This window comes from Arvicanthis niloticus, chromosome 1 (genome assembly GCF_011762505.2).
Source record: "Arvicanthis niloticus isolate mArvNil1 chromosome 1, mArvNil1.pat.X, whole genome shotgun sequence".
Classification (NCBI taxonomy): Eukaryota; Metazoa; Chordata; class Mammalia; order Rodentia; family Muridae; genus Arvicanthis; species Arvicanthis niloticus.
Window position 1 is genome coordinate 53,837,157 of NC_047658.1, and position 16,413 is coordinate 53,853,569.

A 16,413-nucleotide genomic window follows, 5' to 3' on the forward strand; every position below is an offset into this window, starting at 1 on the left:
TTATTTATTTACTTGTAATATCTTTGTATGTTTGGCTGTAGATATCAATCTAGAAATTTTTCATAGCTGGGTTTTCAAAATCCATTCATTTGAACTGGTTTGTGTGTAGCTAAGGGATGGAGCACCTGCCCGGGCTTTGATTCCCACCTCCACCAGTGAAGCAACAAAACCCATTCTATTACTTCATCCCTTCATATAGTGATCTTAGTCCACATCCACAAATATTGTTGGTCCACTGGGGCTTACTGTAACTGTCTTATTTTGTAGTTTCTGCTGGCCATTCCTTAGCTTCTATCTGAACATCTTTTCTTAATTTCCTTTGATTTGAAATACTTTAGCTTTTTCCTCTCTGTTGATAAGGATACTTATTACCACACATAGCACGATTTCTTTTATATCTTTGTGCTTTCAACATTAACTATTAATTATAGAACGAGATGCTTATACATCATTTTGCCATTGTCCACAGTTATGGCTGAACACACAGGCTTTGGTGCATTCACCACCTTAGCAGCTCCGCCCCATCCATACCTGTGATCACATGGGTTTTGTATGAGCCCAGGCATTAGATTTTGATTGTTTTTAGTGGAAACTTGATTTTATCACAAGAGTTTTTCCACTTCCATCCCTACCTATTTCTTGTATGTCATATGTTCCCTCTTGGTTCTGGTTTTATTTCCTTGAAATAGCATTTTAACTTTTTTTTTTTTTTTTTTTTTTTTTTTTTTTTTTTTTTTTTGAGAGACCTCGGTGGCTTGGGTGTCTTTATTTTGTTTTCCTTGTAGTTGTAGGTCTGTGTTTTTTGTTTTCTTTTTTTTTCCTTTTGGCACTGAGCTCTGTGAAGCCCTCCTCTGTGCTCTCCTGCAGCTGTTGCTGAGGGGAGATCTGTTGTCTGCTTACTGCTGCACTGCTTGTCTGCCTCTACAGCCCCACCCCCTTTCAGACAGTCTTGGATATTTTATTTTTGAGATCTTATCAATTAATATTCATCTTTCTTAGTATCTTGAGTGTATTTTCAAAATTAAAGACTTGCATCTTTGTGTAAAAGATACAAAGGGAAAAAAACAGTTCTTTGTTGTTGTTGTATTGTTTTGTATTTTTGAAATAGGGTCTCTCTGTGTAGCCCTGGCTGTCCTAGAATTCACTCTGTTAACCCTGAACTGGCCTTGAACTCACAGAGATCTGCCTGCCTCTACCTTTTAAGTGGTGGTATTAAAGGCGTACATCACCACTGCCAGGCCAAAACCCTATTCTTAAAATATTGATTTCTTTGCCTCTGTTGGTGTCTTTTACTTTGGAGGCGTTCACTTATTCTCTGTCTTGACCAGCTCATATTTCAATAGAAAATAAAGTGCTTTGTTTTGTTTTGGAAAGTCCCTTAAATACTTTCCAGCTTACTATTTCTGTTCTGATTATGCCCAGTCTACCCTGTGCCTGGTTAGGTTTTTTTTTTTTTTTGGCAAACTGATATAACTGTAGAAGAGGGACCCTCTACTGAGAAAGGCTTCCATCAGATTGGCCTGTAGGTAAATCTGTGGGGATTTTCTTGATTAATGATTGACATGGGAGAGTCCCACCCACTGTGGGCAGTGTCACTCCTGGTCCTGAGTTGTATAAGAAGCAGGCTGAGCAAGCCATGAGGAGCAAGCTGGTAAGCAGCACCCCCCTCCATGATCTCCACGTCAGTTCCTGCCTCCAGATTCCCACCCTGAGTCCCTACCCTGGCTTTCTGGATGAGGGACTTAAAGTGATAAGCTGCAGTCAGCCTTGCTTGCCCCATGTTGTGTGTGGCCACAGTGTCACAGCAGTGGAAGCCTGAGGGAGACCATATGTCTTTTAGTGAGATGATCAGATCTTTGTCACTATTGCTTTTTAAGACTTCTAATTTTTAAAAAATGGTCTTTAAAATTTTGTTATTTTTTTTATAACTAGTTGTTTTTTGTTAAATGAAACTTTCCATCACTTAACAGTTTTGGCTGTGGCCTAAAGATATACAAGAGGCCTTGTCACCTTGTTCACAAAGCTCTTCTTGTCAGCAGTGAATTCATGTATATTCTTTTTGGCTCTCTTTCTTGGTGTTATATTTATTTAGAATTTAGATCTAGGATAAATAATGTTGGGAAAATGTCCTTTGCCCTTTAAACCCCTGTGTTCTAGGCCCCTAGGTGGTTGTGCTTTCCTCCACCTGGGCTCCTGAGACCCTCACACAGGCACCTTGGCGTCTTTGCTGTGGTGATGCTGTGGGTATCTGATCTAATCCGCTGAGGTGGGGTGCAGACTGCCAGACAGGACAGCATCAGACGCCTGAATTCCTTTCCCAGGCCCTGCTTCTTTCCTGTTCCCAGCCCTTAGGAAGAGCTTAATCCACATTCTTACCCTGGACACACTCTCAGGTCTCTTTTCATCCAATGGGGAGCTGGAGTCCCATCTGTTGTCCCTTCCCCATGTGCAGACAAGATGGCCAGTAGGCCTGTAGGCCTACCTGAGCTCACCATGCTGTGCTTCAGTTCTTTGTTAGAACCAGAAAAAGATTTATTCTGCTTCTAGTTATTGCTTTTTCTTTCTGATTTTGTTCTTGATATTTAAGGTGTCATTCAGCACATAGGGAAGGCATTAAATTGGAATTTACAGTGACCTTGAATAAGAGTCAGGGTTGCTTCAGTGTCAATATGTTTAACCAAGTGTTCACATCCCTGAGCCTATGTGGGAAGTACTCACTCAGTGGTCGGTCAGGTGACTTAGATATCTAATGTCATGTAAGTATTCCTACTTAATGTCTCAAAATAGCTAAGTATCCTGGGGGAAATTCAGGTAAAGCATCAGGATTGTCATAACTCTGACCTGTGACTCCTACTGAAAACAAAACCAGGTAGTATCTCTTAGAATGGAAACCACATTCATTTCTGTTCACATTCTGTTCTGCTCTGTAGAAACACTCCTCTCCTGTGTGACACACATGCTTTCTGAAAAAGTAGAGCCAGGGTAATCTTACCAACGTGGACCAGTTGAGAAGGTTTCTGGTCTCTCAATACTAAGTGAATCTCTAATCCATATTTCAAGACCAGGATCAGTGCATCAACTTCTCTAGTTCCAGCAATGAAGGAGACTGTCGACGGCTACTCCAGTCATCATAACACACCCAGTGTACAAGTGTGGTGGCTCCTCTTCCCCAAGTGATCTTCCACTCTGCTCCAAGCTAGACCACTGTGGATCTCAGAGAAGGAACAGAAGTGTGTGCAAAGCATGTTTCTACCTACAGAGTATTTAAAGTCCCAGTTCAGTAGTCATGTGGCACAGCCTACACTCCATTTTGTTGACCAAGGCAAGTGGAGGGTGAAATGGGATAAGCTGTATCTCAATGGGTGGAGCTACAAAGCATGGCGGCCATTTTTGCAGTCTTCCATGGTGACTTGTCTTGGTGGATTGTCTTGGCAGATTATCTCAAGAAGCACACAGGCTCTGTAGTTTAAACAACACAGTTTCTTGGACTTAGTTCCTGGGGGTGGGGTGGTGGTGGACTTCAGGTGAGACTCTCCTGCTTGCTCTCTCATCTGTGGTTCTGGGCATGAATGGCCGTGTGTGATGGGGCTTTTATGTCTCTGCCTAGCAGGGCTTGTTCACAGGCAGAGGGTTTCAGGGAAGTGGGTAGAAGAACATAGGTCTCTTTTTAGCTAGGTTTCATTCTGTATGGTTAAAACAAGTCACGGGGCCAACCTGATAGTGGGCAATAGAACACTAGCCCTTTTTTTTTTTTTTTTTTTTTTTTTTTTTTTTTTTTTTTGAGACAGGGTTTTTCTGTGTAACACAACCCTGGTTGTTCTGGACTTTTCTTTGTAGACCAGGCTGGCCTCAAAATCACAGAGATCCACCTACCTCTGCATCCTGAGTGCTGAGATTAAAGGTGTGTGCCACCATGCCAGGCCCTGCTAGGAACTTTTGTAAGCCACTCTGTCTAGGAAATCCTGTGTCACATCTCTAATTTAAGCTAAACTTTGTGTCCGTTTACCACCCCACACCTCCTTATCCTGTAATAGTGTGTGTGCATGAGAGTAACAGGGCAAGCAGTCAGACGAGACCATGCCTGCATGGAAGGAATCTGCAGTCCCCTTAAGAGCAGCTTACTGTGACTTCTATACATGCATTAACACTTTAAGTGAAATACTTTCTAAAGAAAACACACTTTGTTATGGCAGTTCATTCTTCTTGTTCACGAAGCCAAATCCACTGGGGCCGGAGTCACTTTTCTGAAAGGCTTCTCTAAGTGGTTGTTGGGCAGGGCATCTTTAGAGAGCTGTCTGCCATGTCCTCCTGCTTGCCCGGGTGTGATCTGTGGCCTCTGCCGTTCTCCCTTGAGCAGTCGTCACATGGGAATGAAACTCCTTACTCTTTTATGAGTACACTGGCCTCTCATTATCATTTTTTGGTGGTCACAGTGATGTGGCAGGCGTGTGCACGTGTTTGTGCACATGTGCGCGCATGCTATGCACAGTTTTTAGTTAGCATTTAGCGGGTAGAGACACCAGAGATGTTGCTAAGCCTCTCATGTTGTACAGGCAACCCCACAAAGGATAAGATCTGGGCTCAGTATCAAACCACCCTTTCCATTCCTACTCAGTTTTTCCTTTTTTGAAAACACTATCACATCCTAGAAGACCTTTCCCTCAGAGTTACACACCGAAATGTTGCTATCCTTAAAAAGCAAGCTCAAATGTCAAGAACTCTAGGAATCAGGTCCTAAATGACCTGCCTTCTGCTCTGCCGACTGAGGCTATTTTCTAAGCAGCTCTGAGAGTCTTCTGAGTTGATGCATTGATAAGAATTTGCATTTGGTCCTAGTATTTGTACGTTTTTACCGCCTGTCTCTTACATTCAGGCTGTTTGGGTGCTAATTCTTGCCACTCCGTGTGTTCCTTGCTGTCTTGTCACTGCTTATAGTAGAACTACTTTGTGCCCTCTGATGAGGATGGGTGCATGATGAAGCTTGAACAAATGGGAAATGTACATTGTCCCATGATTTTTTATTTAGTTGTTGTTGTGTGTGTGTGTGTGCATGCGCACGTGTGTGCCAGAGTGGACATATAGATGTCTGGGAACAACCCTGTGGAGTTGGTTTCTCCTTCCACCTCTACATGGGTTCCAGGGCTCAAACTCAGGTACATTTACTGTCTTCTTGTTCCCTGAGAGTTTCCATAAAGGATGAGGAGAGATGGCTAAGTGTTAAAAGCACTGGCTGCTCTTCCAGAGGACCTGGGTTCAAGTTCCAGCTGCCTACATGGCAGCTCACAACTGTCTGTAACTAATATTCCAGGGATATATATGTAGGCAAAACACCAATGTACATAACCAAACCAAACCAAAACACCAACAACACCAGAGCCAAGATTTTTGTTACTAACTTCAGTGAAAGACATATAAGGATCTTACACAGTGAAAGCCTTTGTGTTTGTTTTTGCAGCTGTTTAGTGAAAAAATAAGTGGTGCTGAAGGAACGAAGCTAGATGAAGAGTTTCTGGACATGGAAAAGGTAAAGCTGTTTGAACTCGTAAAGGGTTAGAAATGAGCTGTCTTTGCCAGCGAGAGAACCTCCTACTGTCAGGAATATCACCTGGAGCAGGAATTCATGATGTTCAAATGCAGGCCTGGGGTAGGAAGGCAGGACCCCAAGCCAGGCTCTGGGTGAGCCACATCTAGTCTGGGCATGTTGAGGAAGGCATTGGTATGTGACTAACTGGTTCCCTCTAGTGGACAGATGTCAGAATGCATAAAATGTGGGCCTTGGCAACACTTCCAGGGCCAAATGGTGCTCCTATGTCTTAGAGAGTCAACTATTTCTGGGACAAGGCTTTTCCAATCTATAACAAGTGATTTATCATTTGGGAATCTGGGATGTTGTTCCCTTCTGTTTCAGCATCTGCACAGCAAATACTTTTCTGCCATTAGAACCGACAGGGTGAATGAGCTAGTTGATCATTTTGTCAGCTGTGATACAGAGATGAGAATGTGTGTCCCACTGGCCTCGCAGGGAGGCTTCCAGAATCACATATGCAGATGAAATAATTTAGAATAGTGTTCTTGGCTTGGCACTCCAACAATGGACTGTAACATCCAATGGAGGACTGCAGAACCCGTCCCCTATCCTGTGCCCTGGTCATCTGCCTGGAGCTCCCATGCAGCCAGAGCTGGGCTCACACTGCTCAGCTCACTCCCCTTTGTCTTGGGCTCTTTGAGCAGAGCTTGTCCTAAGAGATTGCTCAGACCAGAGCTGGAGGCCTGGGTGTGGCTGCCAGTGCAGGTTGGGGGAAAGGCCAGCTCTGGGTATGGGCTGAGAGGATATTGTCTTTAATGTATATTGGACCTGGCCAGCTCTTCCTCCAGGAAGTCCGCCTGAGAGGAATACAAAATCTAGAAATGTTAAGACCCTAAGAAGAGAAGCTTATTTTGTGTTTGATTTTGAAAAAAGAATTTCTGTAAATTGAAAACCCTATCAACATGTTAATATCATTGACACATTTGAAGTTGATTTTTAAATTTCTTAATCTATGGTAGGATGTATATAGCTTCTTTACCAACTAGACCACAGGTTGTTTTGTATTGTATGTTGTATATTTTGTCTGCAAATGTATATATTTTATACATACACACATACACACACACACACACACACACACACACACACACACACACATATCTGTGTACCATGTGCGTCCCCAGTACCTATGAAAGTCAGAAGAAAGTACCAGATCTCCTGGAACTGGAGTTCTAGATGGTTGGAAGATGCCATGTGGGTCCTGGGAATGGAGCCCAGTTCATCTCTCCAGCCCCCTGATACAGTCTGCTTAATTGACCCAATGACTGTAAACTCATGGTATCCTCAGAACCCTGTTCTGCTACTCAGCCCCTGTGTGGGCTGGGTCTGGGAGAGTTAGTTGCACATCCCCAGAAGTCCTATATGTAGTCAATTGGAAAACATGCTTCACAACACACAGCCCTCCCCAACATGCTTGCACCTCTCTGCCTGCCTCCGTTTTCTTTCTTTTGAGTTTTGCCAAAGATATTTGCATAACAGTTTGTTAGTGCAGACACACCTGTGTGTGCACATCCAGCCATCCCAGGAGGGCCATTTGGTTTTGTTTCTTTGTATTTATACTTCAGGAGTTAGCTTTTTTTTTTTTTTTTTTTTTTTTTTTTTTTTTTTTTTTTTTAGCTTTCCTTTGATCATCTATCTATCTTTGCCAACATATTCAGTAATATGCATAGAATTTCCTTTGTTTCTCCTCCCGATGAGTTTCCCTTCACAATGTTATCTCACTAGATTATTTTATTTTTTAATATTTATGTATAATGAGAATTCTAAGCTCTATGGATGCTGGCCTTCCATGATTCCCCCTCCCCCATTTGCCACTTCTTGTAAATTTCATGTGCTGTATATGTCACTGTGTAGTATGACATTTTTGTGTGTCACAGTTTAACTATGTGGGATCTCAGGCAAAGCTTAGATGCTTCTCCCACACCAGCATTTTGAGATATTCTGTTATATGAGTTATTACATTTTTAGTTTTTGGCCCATATTTTAGTCCTACTGCAGTGTGAATTATGAATGTCACTTTATCATCAATTGTCTAAGTTAGGGTTACGAGTGCTACAGTGAAACACCATGATTATAAAGCAAATTGAGAAGGGAAGGTTTATTTTACTTATGCTTCCAAATACTGTTCATTATCGGAGGAAGTCAGGACAGGAACTCAAACAGGGCAGGAACCTGGAGGCAGGAGCTGATACAGAAGGCATGGAGGAGTGCTGCTGACTGGCTTGCTCCTTTTGGTTGTAGATATGCATATGACTGACCATTAATAACCACACAACACAGTCTATATTAGGCTCTTTTGAAATCTTCTTTGCCAATGCCATTAATCCAAAACTGTTCAGTTTAGCTTCAGAAAGACTTTTTTGGACAAGGGCAAAAGCAGCCGCATTCTTTGCCAAAAGATCACAAGAATGATCTCTAAGCCACATACTAAAATCCTTCCCCTATGAAAGGCCCCCACAGTTCAAATCACCCTCAGCACCACTGCCTTTCATGTTCCTACTGAAGGCCTGATTAAAGTGTTAAACTGCTTTTCTAATCCAAAGTTTCAGAGTCCACATTTCTTCAAACAAAAGCATGTCAGGCTTATCAAATCAATACCTCAACCCCTGGTACCAACTTCAGTCTTGGTTAGGTTTCTATTGCTGTGAAGAGACACCATGACCACAGCAACTCTTAGGAAACATTGAATTAGCACTGGCTTACAGTTCAGAGGCGTAGTTCATTATTATTGCAGGAACATGGTTGCATGGGTGCTGGAGAGATCCTGAGAGTTCTACATTGGGATCCATGGGCAGCAGGAAGAGACAGAGACACTGGGCCTGGATTGAGCACTTAAAACCCCAAACCCCACCTCCAGTGACACATCTCCCCAACAAGGTCACACCTCCTAACCCTTGTCAAGTAGAGTCACTCCCTGATGAGCAGCCATTCCTGCTCAACCTCAGCTTCTCATGTTCTAACCAAGTAATTGATACTTCTGATGATGTTTCATATGCTACTTTATGGGAAGGTTTACATCTTTCCAAAACTGATTTCTTTGCACAGGGAATTGAATTTTTAAAAGTCTGTGTTCTAATAAGATTTATTCCTTTTTAGGACATATTTTTGTATTGCTCTTGTGATTGGCATCTCCTTTACCTTTATTTTTTGTGGGTTCTTGATAGTATAGAATAAAATCAATGAACTCTGTATTGTGGCTTTCCTGGATATTCTATTAATTTTATGTTGATTAATAACCAGCAATGCAGGAATGGCAGGGCAAAATCAGTCAAACATGGCAGAGCAAACTGTGCTAACATTCAGCAGGGCATGGTGGTTATGCTACATTATAATACTCATGGTGGTGGTTGTCTTATTAATACCAGGGTTGTTTCTCATATGACTCATTATAACCTGATACTTTCCCTAAGCAGGGCTGCTCAAGTTCACTCTGTAGAGAAGACTAAGGCTCATGTCTGGTCTTAGTATTGGGAGTTCTCCGAGGGTCTGTGTTCACTGAGTGGAGTTGTAATATGTTGAATATTTCAAATTTGCTCATTTAAATTCATTTTAACATTATGAAAAAAGGAAAATAGTGTTGTCACTGAGAAGAGGTGATATCTCAGAGTCAGCAACAGAAAAAAGATCACCTCTCCCCAAGATGTTGAAAACATCCATGTTAAAACCACCGCAGTAGAGCTGGAGTGATGGCTTAGCAGTTAAGAGCACAGGTTGTTCTTCCAGAGGACCTGGGTTCAATTCCTAGCACCCACATGACAGCTTACAACTCTCTATATGTCCAGTTCTAGTGAATCTGATGCCCTTACACAGACATACATACAGGCAAAGCATCAATTCACATAAAATAAGAAGAAATTTTTAAAAATCACCATAGTACTGTTAGAAATTAAATTAATAGGAAATGCTTGTTATTCGTTTTGTGACTTTAGTGAGTTTTAAATTCATTAACATTTCTGTTCTGCCTTTTTTCTTTCTTTCTTTCTTTTCTTTCTTTCTTTCTTTCTTTCTTTCTTTCTTTTTTTTTTTTTTTAAAGAAAATAGATATTACTAGTAAAGCTGTTGCAGAAATCCTTTCAAAGGCCACAGAGTATCTCCAGCCCAATCCAGGTAACGTCAGAACGTGTCTTGAAGCATTCTGTTGCACGTTTGTGTTCATGGATTTTCTTGGCCCAAGCTCCTTTGCACAAGGTTGACAATTTGGAAGCAATGTCCCAGTGTACAAAGAATGGAATTAGTTGTTAAAACTGAATTCTCAGTGGCACAGTGTGGCTGTAGGGAGTCACATGGTTAGGCTGGAGTGTTGGTCTCAGTACAGACATCCCCAGATGGACATCTCTGGTATTCCAGTGTTCTTCAGAAACCCACTGCACATTAAAAAAAAAAAAGTTTTCTTAGTTGTCATTTCTTCATTAACAAGAAAGTCCTCTATCCTTTTCTAAAAGATCTATCTGTTAACTGTGAGCTGAGGTTGAGGTGAGATTATATAATCTGTGGGAACCTTGTGGAAATAAGCATCAGCGTCTGCCAAAGGCCTTCACCCCTGGGTCCTAGACGCCAGTTGTCACAGGATGATGAGAACTGGCAGAAGGTGCCCACCACGCCTGGTGCTTTCCTATAGGATTTGCTGTGGGGGTCACTGTGAGTGCCTTAGCCATAGGAATCAGGAAGACACGCCCACACTCACGAGCATGTCAGAGCATGCATTCGGTCAGACCATCAGTGAAGAACAGGGAGTTTAAATGGCTTCAAAGTCACATGACTAAATTTCACAGTGACGTGTGCTTTTTGTCCAGCCTCATCAGTGACTGGAGTGACCAGTTCTTTCCTCATGTATCAGCCTATAAAAATCCAGGAAGTGTTACTTCTACATGAGAGGTTTTCTGGTTGCTTGAATGCACCGTCAGGCAGATTCCACCGTTCAAGAGCTGATACTGAATGGAACAGGGGAGTGTCCACTGGACAGAGACTATTGGTTATCATGAAGGCGAGGGGTGATGCACCAGAAGCCTCTGGCCTCATCCTGTGGTCCTTAACCCCACGAGAAGCACACCCATCTGACAGTGGGGGAAAGGAAAGCTGATGTGTGTGTGTTGTTTGTATGACTGAATTTGTGTGGCTGCTTGATGCCTTTGGGTCTGGAGACCTGGAAGATAAGGGCTTTAAGGCTGAAGTTGGCAAGGCTCAAAAGGCCGACACCAGGATCCCTATTCAGAGTGTAGCCCACAGCCCAGCAGGACCAACTGAGAGATGACCGGACACACACAGACTCCTAAGCTTACCCAAGACTCATTGAATCAATCTGTACATTGTAACAAGATGCCCGAGTTACCTGCTTATGTGGTTAAGCTTGAGAAGTACATGTCTAGAGTACATTGAATATGAGTGTCCCAGACACCAAGGCAGTGCCTCAGACTCAGAGCCTTAGGCTGGAGTTCAGTTCACAGTCCCCATTTCCCATAGATGCTTGCTGTTTTTCAAGTCAGCCCACTCCATGTCCACTGATTGACATAGAAGGAATTCCTGCTGTACCTTACTGACAGATATTCCTGGGATTTTTAGGACCATCTTGAAAACTTCCTGCATCATCTCCCTTTCCTGGCACCACCTCGGAGTTTATCAGGATCACATTGTATTTTGCTACTCAGCAGCTGCACAGTAAGGTGCAGCAAGGGCAGGTGTCCATGTCATCACAGCATACGGCCCAGACAAACATCATGAGCGAGACACCTTATACAAGAAAGTCTTTAACTGGGCTGACTTAGGGTCTGAGAGGGTTAGCATCCGTGTTGACAGAGCAAGGTCATGGTGGCAGGAACAGCCACCACGTGACGTCAGAAACTTCAAGCAGGAGGCCAGGAGCACACTGGGAAACCTCAAAGCCCACCTCCAGTGACACATCTCCTTCAACAAGGCCTTACCTAATCCTTCCCAAACAGTTCTGACAACTGGGACCAAGTAATCATACATCTGAGCCTGTGTGGGGGCCATTCTCATTCAAAACACCAAGCCAGGACTAATAAACACTCAGTGCTTGAGTTAGAGATGAGAAGCCACAGCTGCCTATTACCTCCCCAGGGAAAGTTGCTGGTTGTGGGCAAGCAACATAGGTGGCTGTTCATTGTGGTGATGGCCTGCCTCCTGCCTGCACTCCCTAGACCTCTTTAATAACCTTGCAAATCCTCCATTTGAGTCTGTTGTTGGGAGCAGGGTGAGGGTTTTGATGAGGAACTGGCAGTAGTTCCAGTCCTCACTCATATTTGACCCCAGCAGAAATGGCTGCACAGGTGTCAGCTCCAAGGTGTTGGAAATGTCAAGCATTAGAGGTCCCTTACTTCTGGTGCTTGCTAAATATAACTTACTGTGATTTATTGACAACATGGTCTGTAATGTTCATGGCTGTCTTGGCTGTGCCAGTGGACTTAGCACCCCACCCCCTGCAAAGCCTATGGAAAGTCACATGACTGGATCGGCTGTGGTGTTCCGTCTGTGAGGACCTCAGTTTGGGCGGCTGTGTTTGTTAAAGGCAATGTGATTGTCATGGCATGTTGTAACTTTAAGGAATTACAAATGACGATGTTTTTAAGCATACAGAGCTAAGCTAGGAATGCTGAACACTATGTCGAAGCTCCGAGGGCAGGTGAAGACCACCGGCTATCCACAGACAGAAGGCTTGCTGGGGGACTGCATGCTGAAGTATGGCAAGGAGCTTGGAGAAGACTCTGCTTTTGGTGGGTATCTCTGTTCCAGCTGGCACAGTGGGGATAATACCTCCTGGGTGGGCTTTTGGTTGTACAGAAAGCCTGTGTCGTTGCAATTTGATAGTTTTACATATTACCAGAGTAGTATATTCATTGCAGGGGTTTTAGGAAACAGGTAAATAAAATAATTCTGCCATCTCCATGGGTAGAATCAATCAAACCCTGATACATCCTTTATATCTCTTGTTCATTGTCATGTGTCTCTAAAGATTAAAACACACTGTATACACATCATACGTGTGCATGTCTCTCCTAGCTCTCCCTTCTCTGTTTACTTTCATGAGCTCTTTTCCCCACAGACTACAGCACCATATGTAGCTTCCCTTCTGGAGGCTTTCCCACCCCAGGCCCTCCCTGGTCCTCCCATCTGGCTGCTTTCCTGCAGCATGCATGCATGCATGTCTTCAACCTCCCCGTTTGAGATCTCATTCTCTCTTATGGTCCCCTTTACAGTTTTATGACCTAAACCCATCCCCATTTCTTGCTACACACACAACACACACACACACACACACACACACACACACACACACACACACACAATTTAGTGTCTGCACATTTGTCCTTCTGAATGTGATTTCCCCAAATATAATATTTCCCAGCACTACCAATTTTCTTCAGATTTCATTTTCCTTTACAGCTGAATGAAATTCCATTGTATGTGACCACATTTTCTCCACCCATCCATCTAGACAGGCTGGCTTTGTTTTGTTTAGAGAAAAGGTCTCACCACGCATCCCTGGCTGGTCTGCAACTCCCTATGTAGACCAGGCCAACCTCAAGTGCTCTACCTTTTGACACACACACTCCTTTGCTTGATTTCGCGTTCTCAAGCTCTGAAAAGCCTGCATATAGGAGAGAACCTTTTTATTTTTAATTTAATTGTGCGTGCACACACGTGTGAGTGTGCATGTGTGCGTGTGTAGGGTGGCTTTTTGTGTGTGGCATCTAGAGGTCCTCACCAGTCTCTTTCCACTTTATACTTTGGGACATGGTCTCTCACTGAACTTGGAGCTGCTGGTTCTTCTAGCGTGGCTGACCAGCCAGCCTCAGTTGTTTTGTTTACTCCATTTCCCCAGCGCTGGGATTGCAGGTGTGCCTCACCAAGCCTGGCTCTTTACTTTATTACATGGGTTGGAGAGGTCAGACTTGGGTCCTCCAGTGTGCACAGCAAGTATTTACTGACATGGGACATTTACGGGACATGGGACATCTCTACAGTCCCCCCCCAAGAGGCATATTTCAAATGTTTCTGCCACATAACTCAATGGGCTGATATTGGGATACCTGGGCCCTGGCAACAAGGAGTGCCAGGGCCAGACAACGGGGTAGGAAGTAGTACCCAAGCTAGGAAGGGATGTCCTTCTTTCATGCAGGAACAACTCAGAATCAAGTTCTTGCCAGCTCAGTTTAGAAAAACCTCTCCTCCTAGGAGAAGTGACACTGGGAGGGTTAGACTGGCATCCTGGCCAACCCTAAAGTCCAGAGATGGCAAGGACCCAGCTGTGAATTTACTCCCTTTTAAAAGGAGGCGAGGCCGTCATTGCTTTCCCTGTCTTATGCATAAGTGAACTGCCCATGCCCTTGGACCAGGCCCTTCAGGTGTGTCCAATCTAAGGAACAGAGTGTATCTCGTCCCCATCAATTTGGAAGATATCAAATAAAATAAAATAGTTTAATCTCATGCAATGTCCTCAGTTGTGTCTTCCAGAGAGCAAATAACCCTCACTGTGCATGGCAACCAGATACTGTGTGGCAAAGGCCTTGCAAGTTACAGATACTAGAGTATAATTCACTAAAGATATGCATATCCTGGAAGCATCCCTTACCAGAGCGGGCCTATCCCACCTGTCCACAGGGCATCTCTGATACCCAAGACCTCAGGGAGGTTCCAGAAGTTTAGGACTCTGTGCAAGAGTGGCTTCCTACCGCTTCCACAGCAGGCCGAGGGAGTCCTTATTTCCATTGTAATCTGAATTGGTTAACACAGATCTCCACGAATGAATCCCTTCTTTGTTGCAAAGATGTTTTATCCCTGAACTTGTAAGGAACCTTTGGTGCCAGTTTCCAGACCCGATTTTCCACAAAAGAACTTTGTCTCCATCTAATGGCCAAAGTGGAAGTGCTTTGATCCTCCAATTCACTTCTAAGGAGAGGGGAGAGAGAGGGCAGGCTAGAGAGGTATGCAGGTAGATTTTCTTCTTTTTCCCATTTGTTCTGAGTCAGGAAGCAGAGGCCTTAGAGTGAAGCCTCACTGTACCCCAACCCCGTGTCACCCCAGCCTAGACTATTATTCTGAAGGATACATTGTGTTCTTCTGTTCAAGGCAACTCGTTGGTAGAAGTTGGTGAGGCCCTGAAACTCATGGCTGAGGTGAAAGACTCTCTGGATATCAATGTGAAGCAAACTTTTATAGACCCACTGCAGCTACTTCAAGACAAAGATTTAAAAGAGATTGGGGTGAGTCTTCCTGGCTGTCTTGTGCTCGTTACTGCTTATAAAGATATCAGGACTTAAAGCCAAGGCTTCTGCAAGGAGTCGGCAACCACAGTCTTATCTGATGGTTGAAAACTGCACTGTTACTATATTATATGGCTTCCTGAGGAAGAGTACTGGGATCTGTTTCTCCTGGCAGACAGAGACAGGGAATTGAGGTGCAATCTCCGGCTCTCACTTTGCTGTTCTTCGTCTCACGGAGTCATCTACAAGCCAGGCTGAATATCATATTTCTGCAACTACTTCTCATATAACACAGTGACTTCATTGTTTTGATTGGTGATATCACACTATATCGGTTGTGTGTTTGGATCCATTGCACTTGTAGTCATTCTATTTCATTCATTCTTGAGAAAATCATTGTCTAGAAACTGGCAGTTTTCATCTGGAAACCTGTAAGAAATTGTTGTTCAGAGTGTCTCTGTGGACTTCCAGGTCTCGTTCAGCCTGGTTGCTTTTGCAGATGTGCAGACCAGCTCGGAGCAATGCAGGCTGCCAGACTTCTGCGCTGAAGGTCCAGGCCCTCTTGTGGTGTTGTAGAGAATAACTCACTGCCCTCAAGCTTGATTGACATCATCTCCCTTCAGCTGCAAACTCATTTGAACCTTTGGTTTGTTGTCATCTTTTCAGGCCCAGACAGTTTTAACAGTGTAGCCACCGAGTTCACGAGTTAAGGAGAACTTGGGCTATGTAGTGAGTCCTTGCAACAAACAGATGAGGCCTGTGCCCTTCTGAAGCATATAGACTTGTGGTAGGGAAACAAATGGTGGAGAAAGGAGCGGGGACACCTGAGGATGGGCACCATCCTCAGCTTAGCTGGACGAGGAAAGGCGTCTGAGGAGCTATCCAGGCTGACTGGGCTGGGGTAAATAGGCAGCTCATCTTGCTGAGGGCCAGGGTTATGATGTCCAGGAGTCCAGGACACAGGGTGAAGACCAAGTAGCTATGGAGGGAGGGGAGACTGGGAGTCCTGGAGAACCCCAGATGCCTTTATCTGCATTCAGAGTTTATTCCAAAAGCAGAAGGCATGAGAGAAGGACCCAGGAAGGCTAGATGAGAAGTGAAAGCTGCCTTTTTGCTTCCTCCTCCTTATTTGAACACCCCTAAATCCCCTCACCTGTCACCCCTTCCTTCCATCCCAGGGGAAGCATATCCCCAGTCCACACTGGGCATCAGGTCCATCCCTCTCACCCCATCAAGACCTATCTTCCTTCCCACATGTTGGGTCTTCCTGCTTGTGTTGATTTCTCCCTGTGGTATTTAAACCTATCACCACAGCGTCCCTTGACTCTGGGCCAGGCTCCAGTCCTCAGCCAGAGGAATCTTCCTAAGATTCAAGCCCTCAGGAGCCGACCCTGGCCTTGTGTGAAGATCAAGCACCATCACCGTCATCACCTCCTGGCCTCTGTGGTCTTCTTGCTCCCCATTCCCTGTCTGACCTCTGCAGTCTCCTCCTGTCCCCAGGTGACAGTCTTGCTCTATGATTGTTGCTTTTTCTCACCCAAGTGCCTCTGATCTCACCATAGATGTTATTTTCCCTGGGAAGTTCTCTGTTCCCTTTCCAGACTCTAA

At 44.1% G+C, this 16,413-nt stretch overlaps 1 protein-coding gene across 3 annotated transcripts in view; it reads left to right on the forward strand.

Annotated features, from left to right (window-relative positions):
• Window positions 1–16,413, forward strand: part of Sh3gl3 (SH3 domain containing GRB2 like 3, endophilin A3) — a 135,133-nt gene that overhangs the window by 80,122 nt on the left and 38,598 nt on the right. For 2 of the 3 annotated variants that reach the window (XM_034509362.2, XM_034509370.2), the window contains exons 2-5: window positions 5,456–5,524; window positions 9,622–9,694; window positions 12,172–12,315; window positions 14,672–14,805. In XM_034509362.2, the coding sequence (XP_034365253.1) occupies window positions 5,456–5,524; window positions 9,622–9,694; window positions 12,172–12,315; window positions 14,672–14,805 (420 nt within the window). Of the gene's footprint in view, window positions 1–5,452; window positions 5,525–9,621; window positions 9,695–12,171; window positions 12,316–14,671; window positions 14,806–16,413 lie in introns of those variants that run through there. The other variant, XM_034509377.2, reaches the window with a different exon arrangement.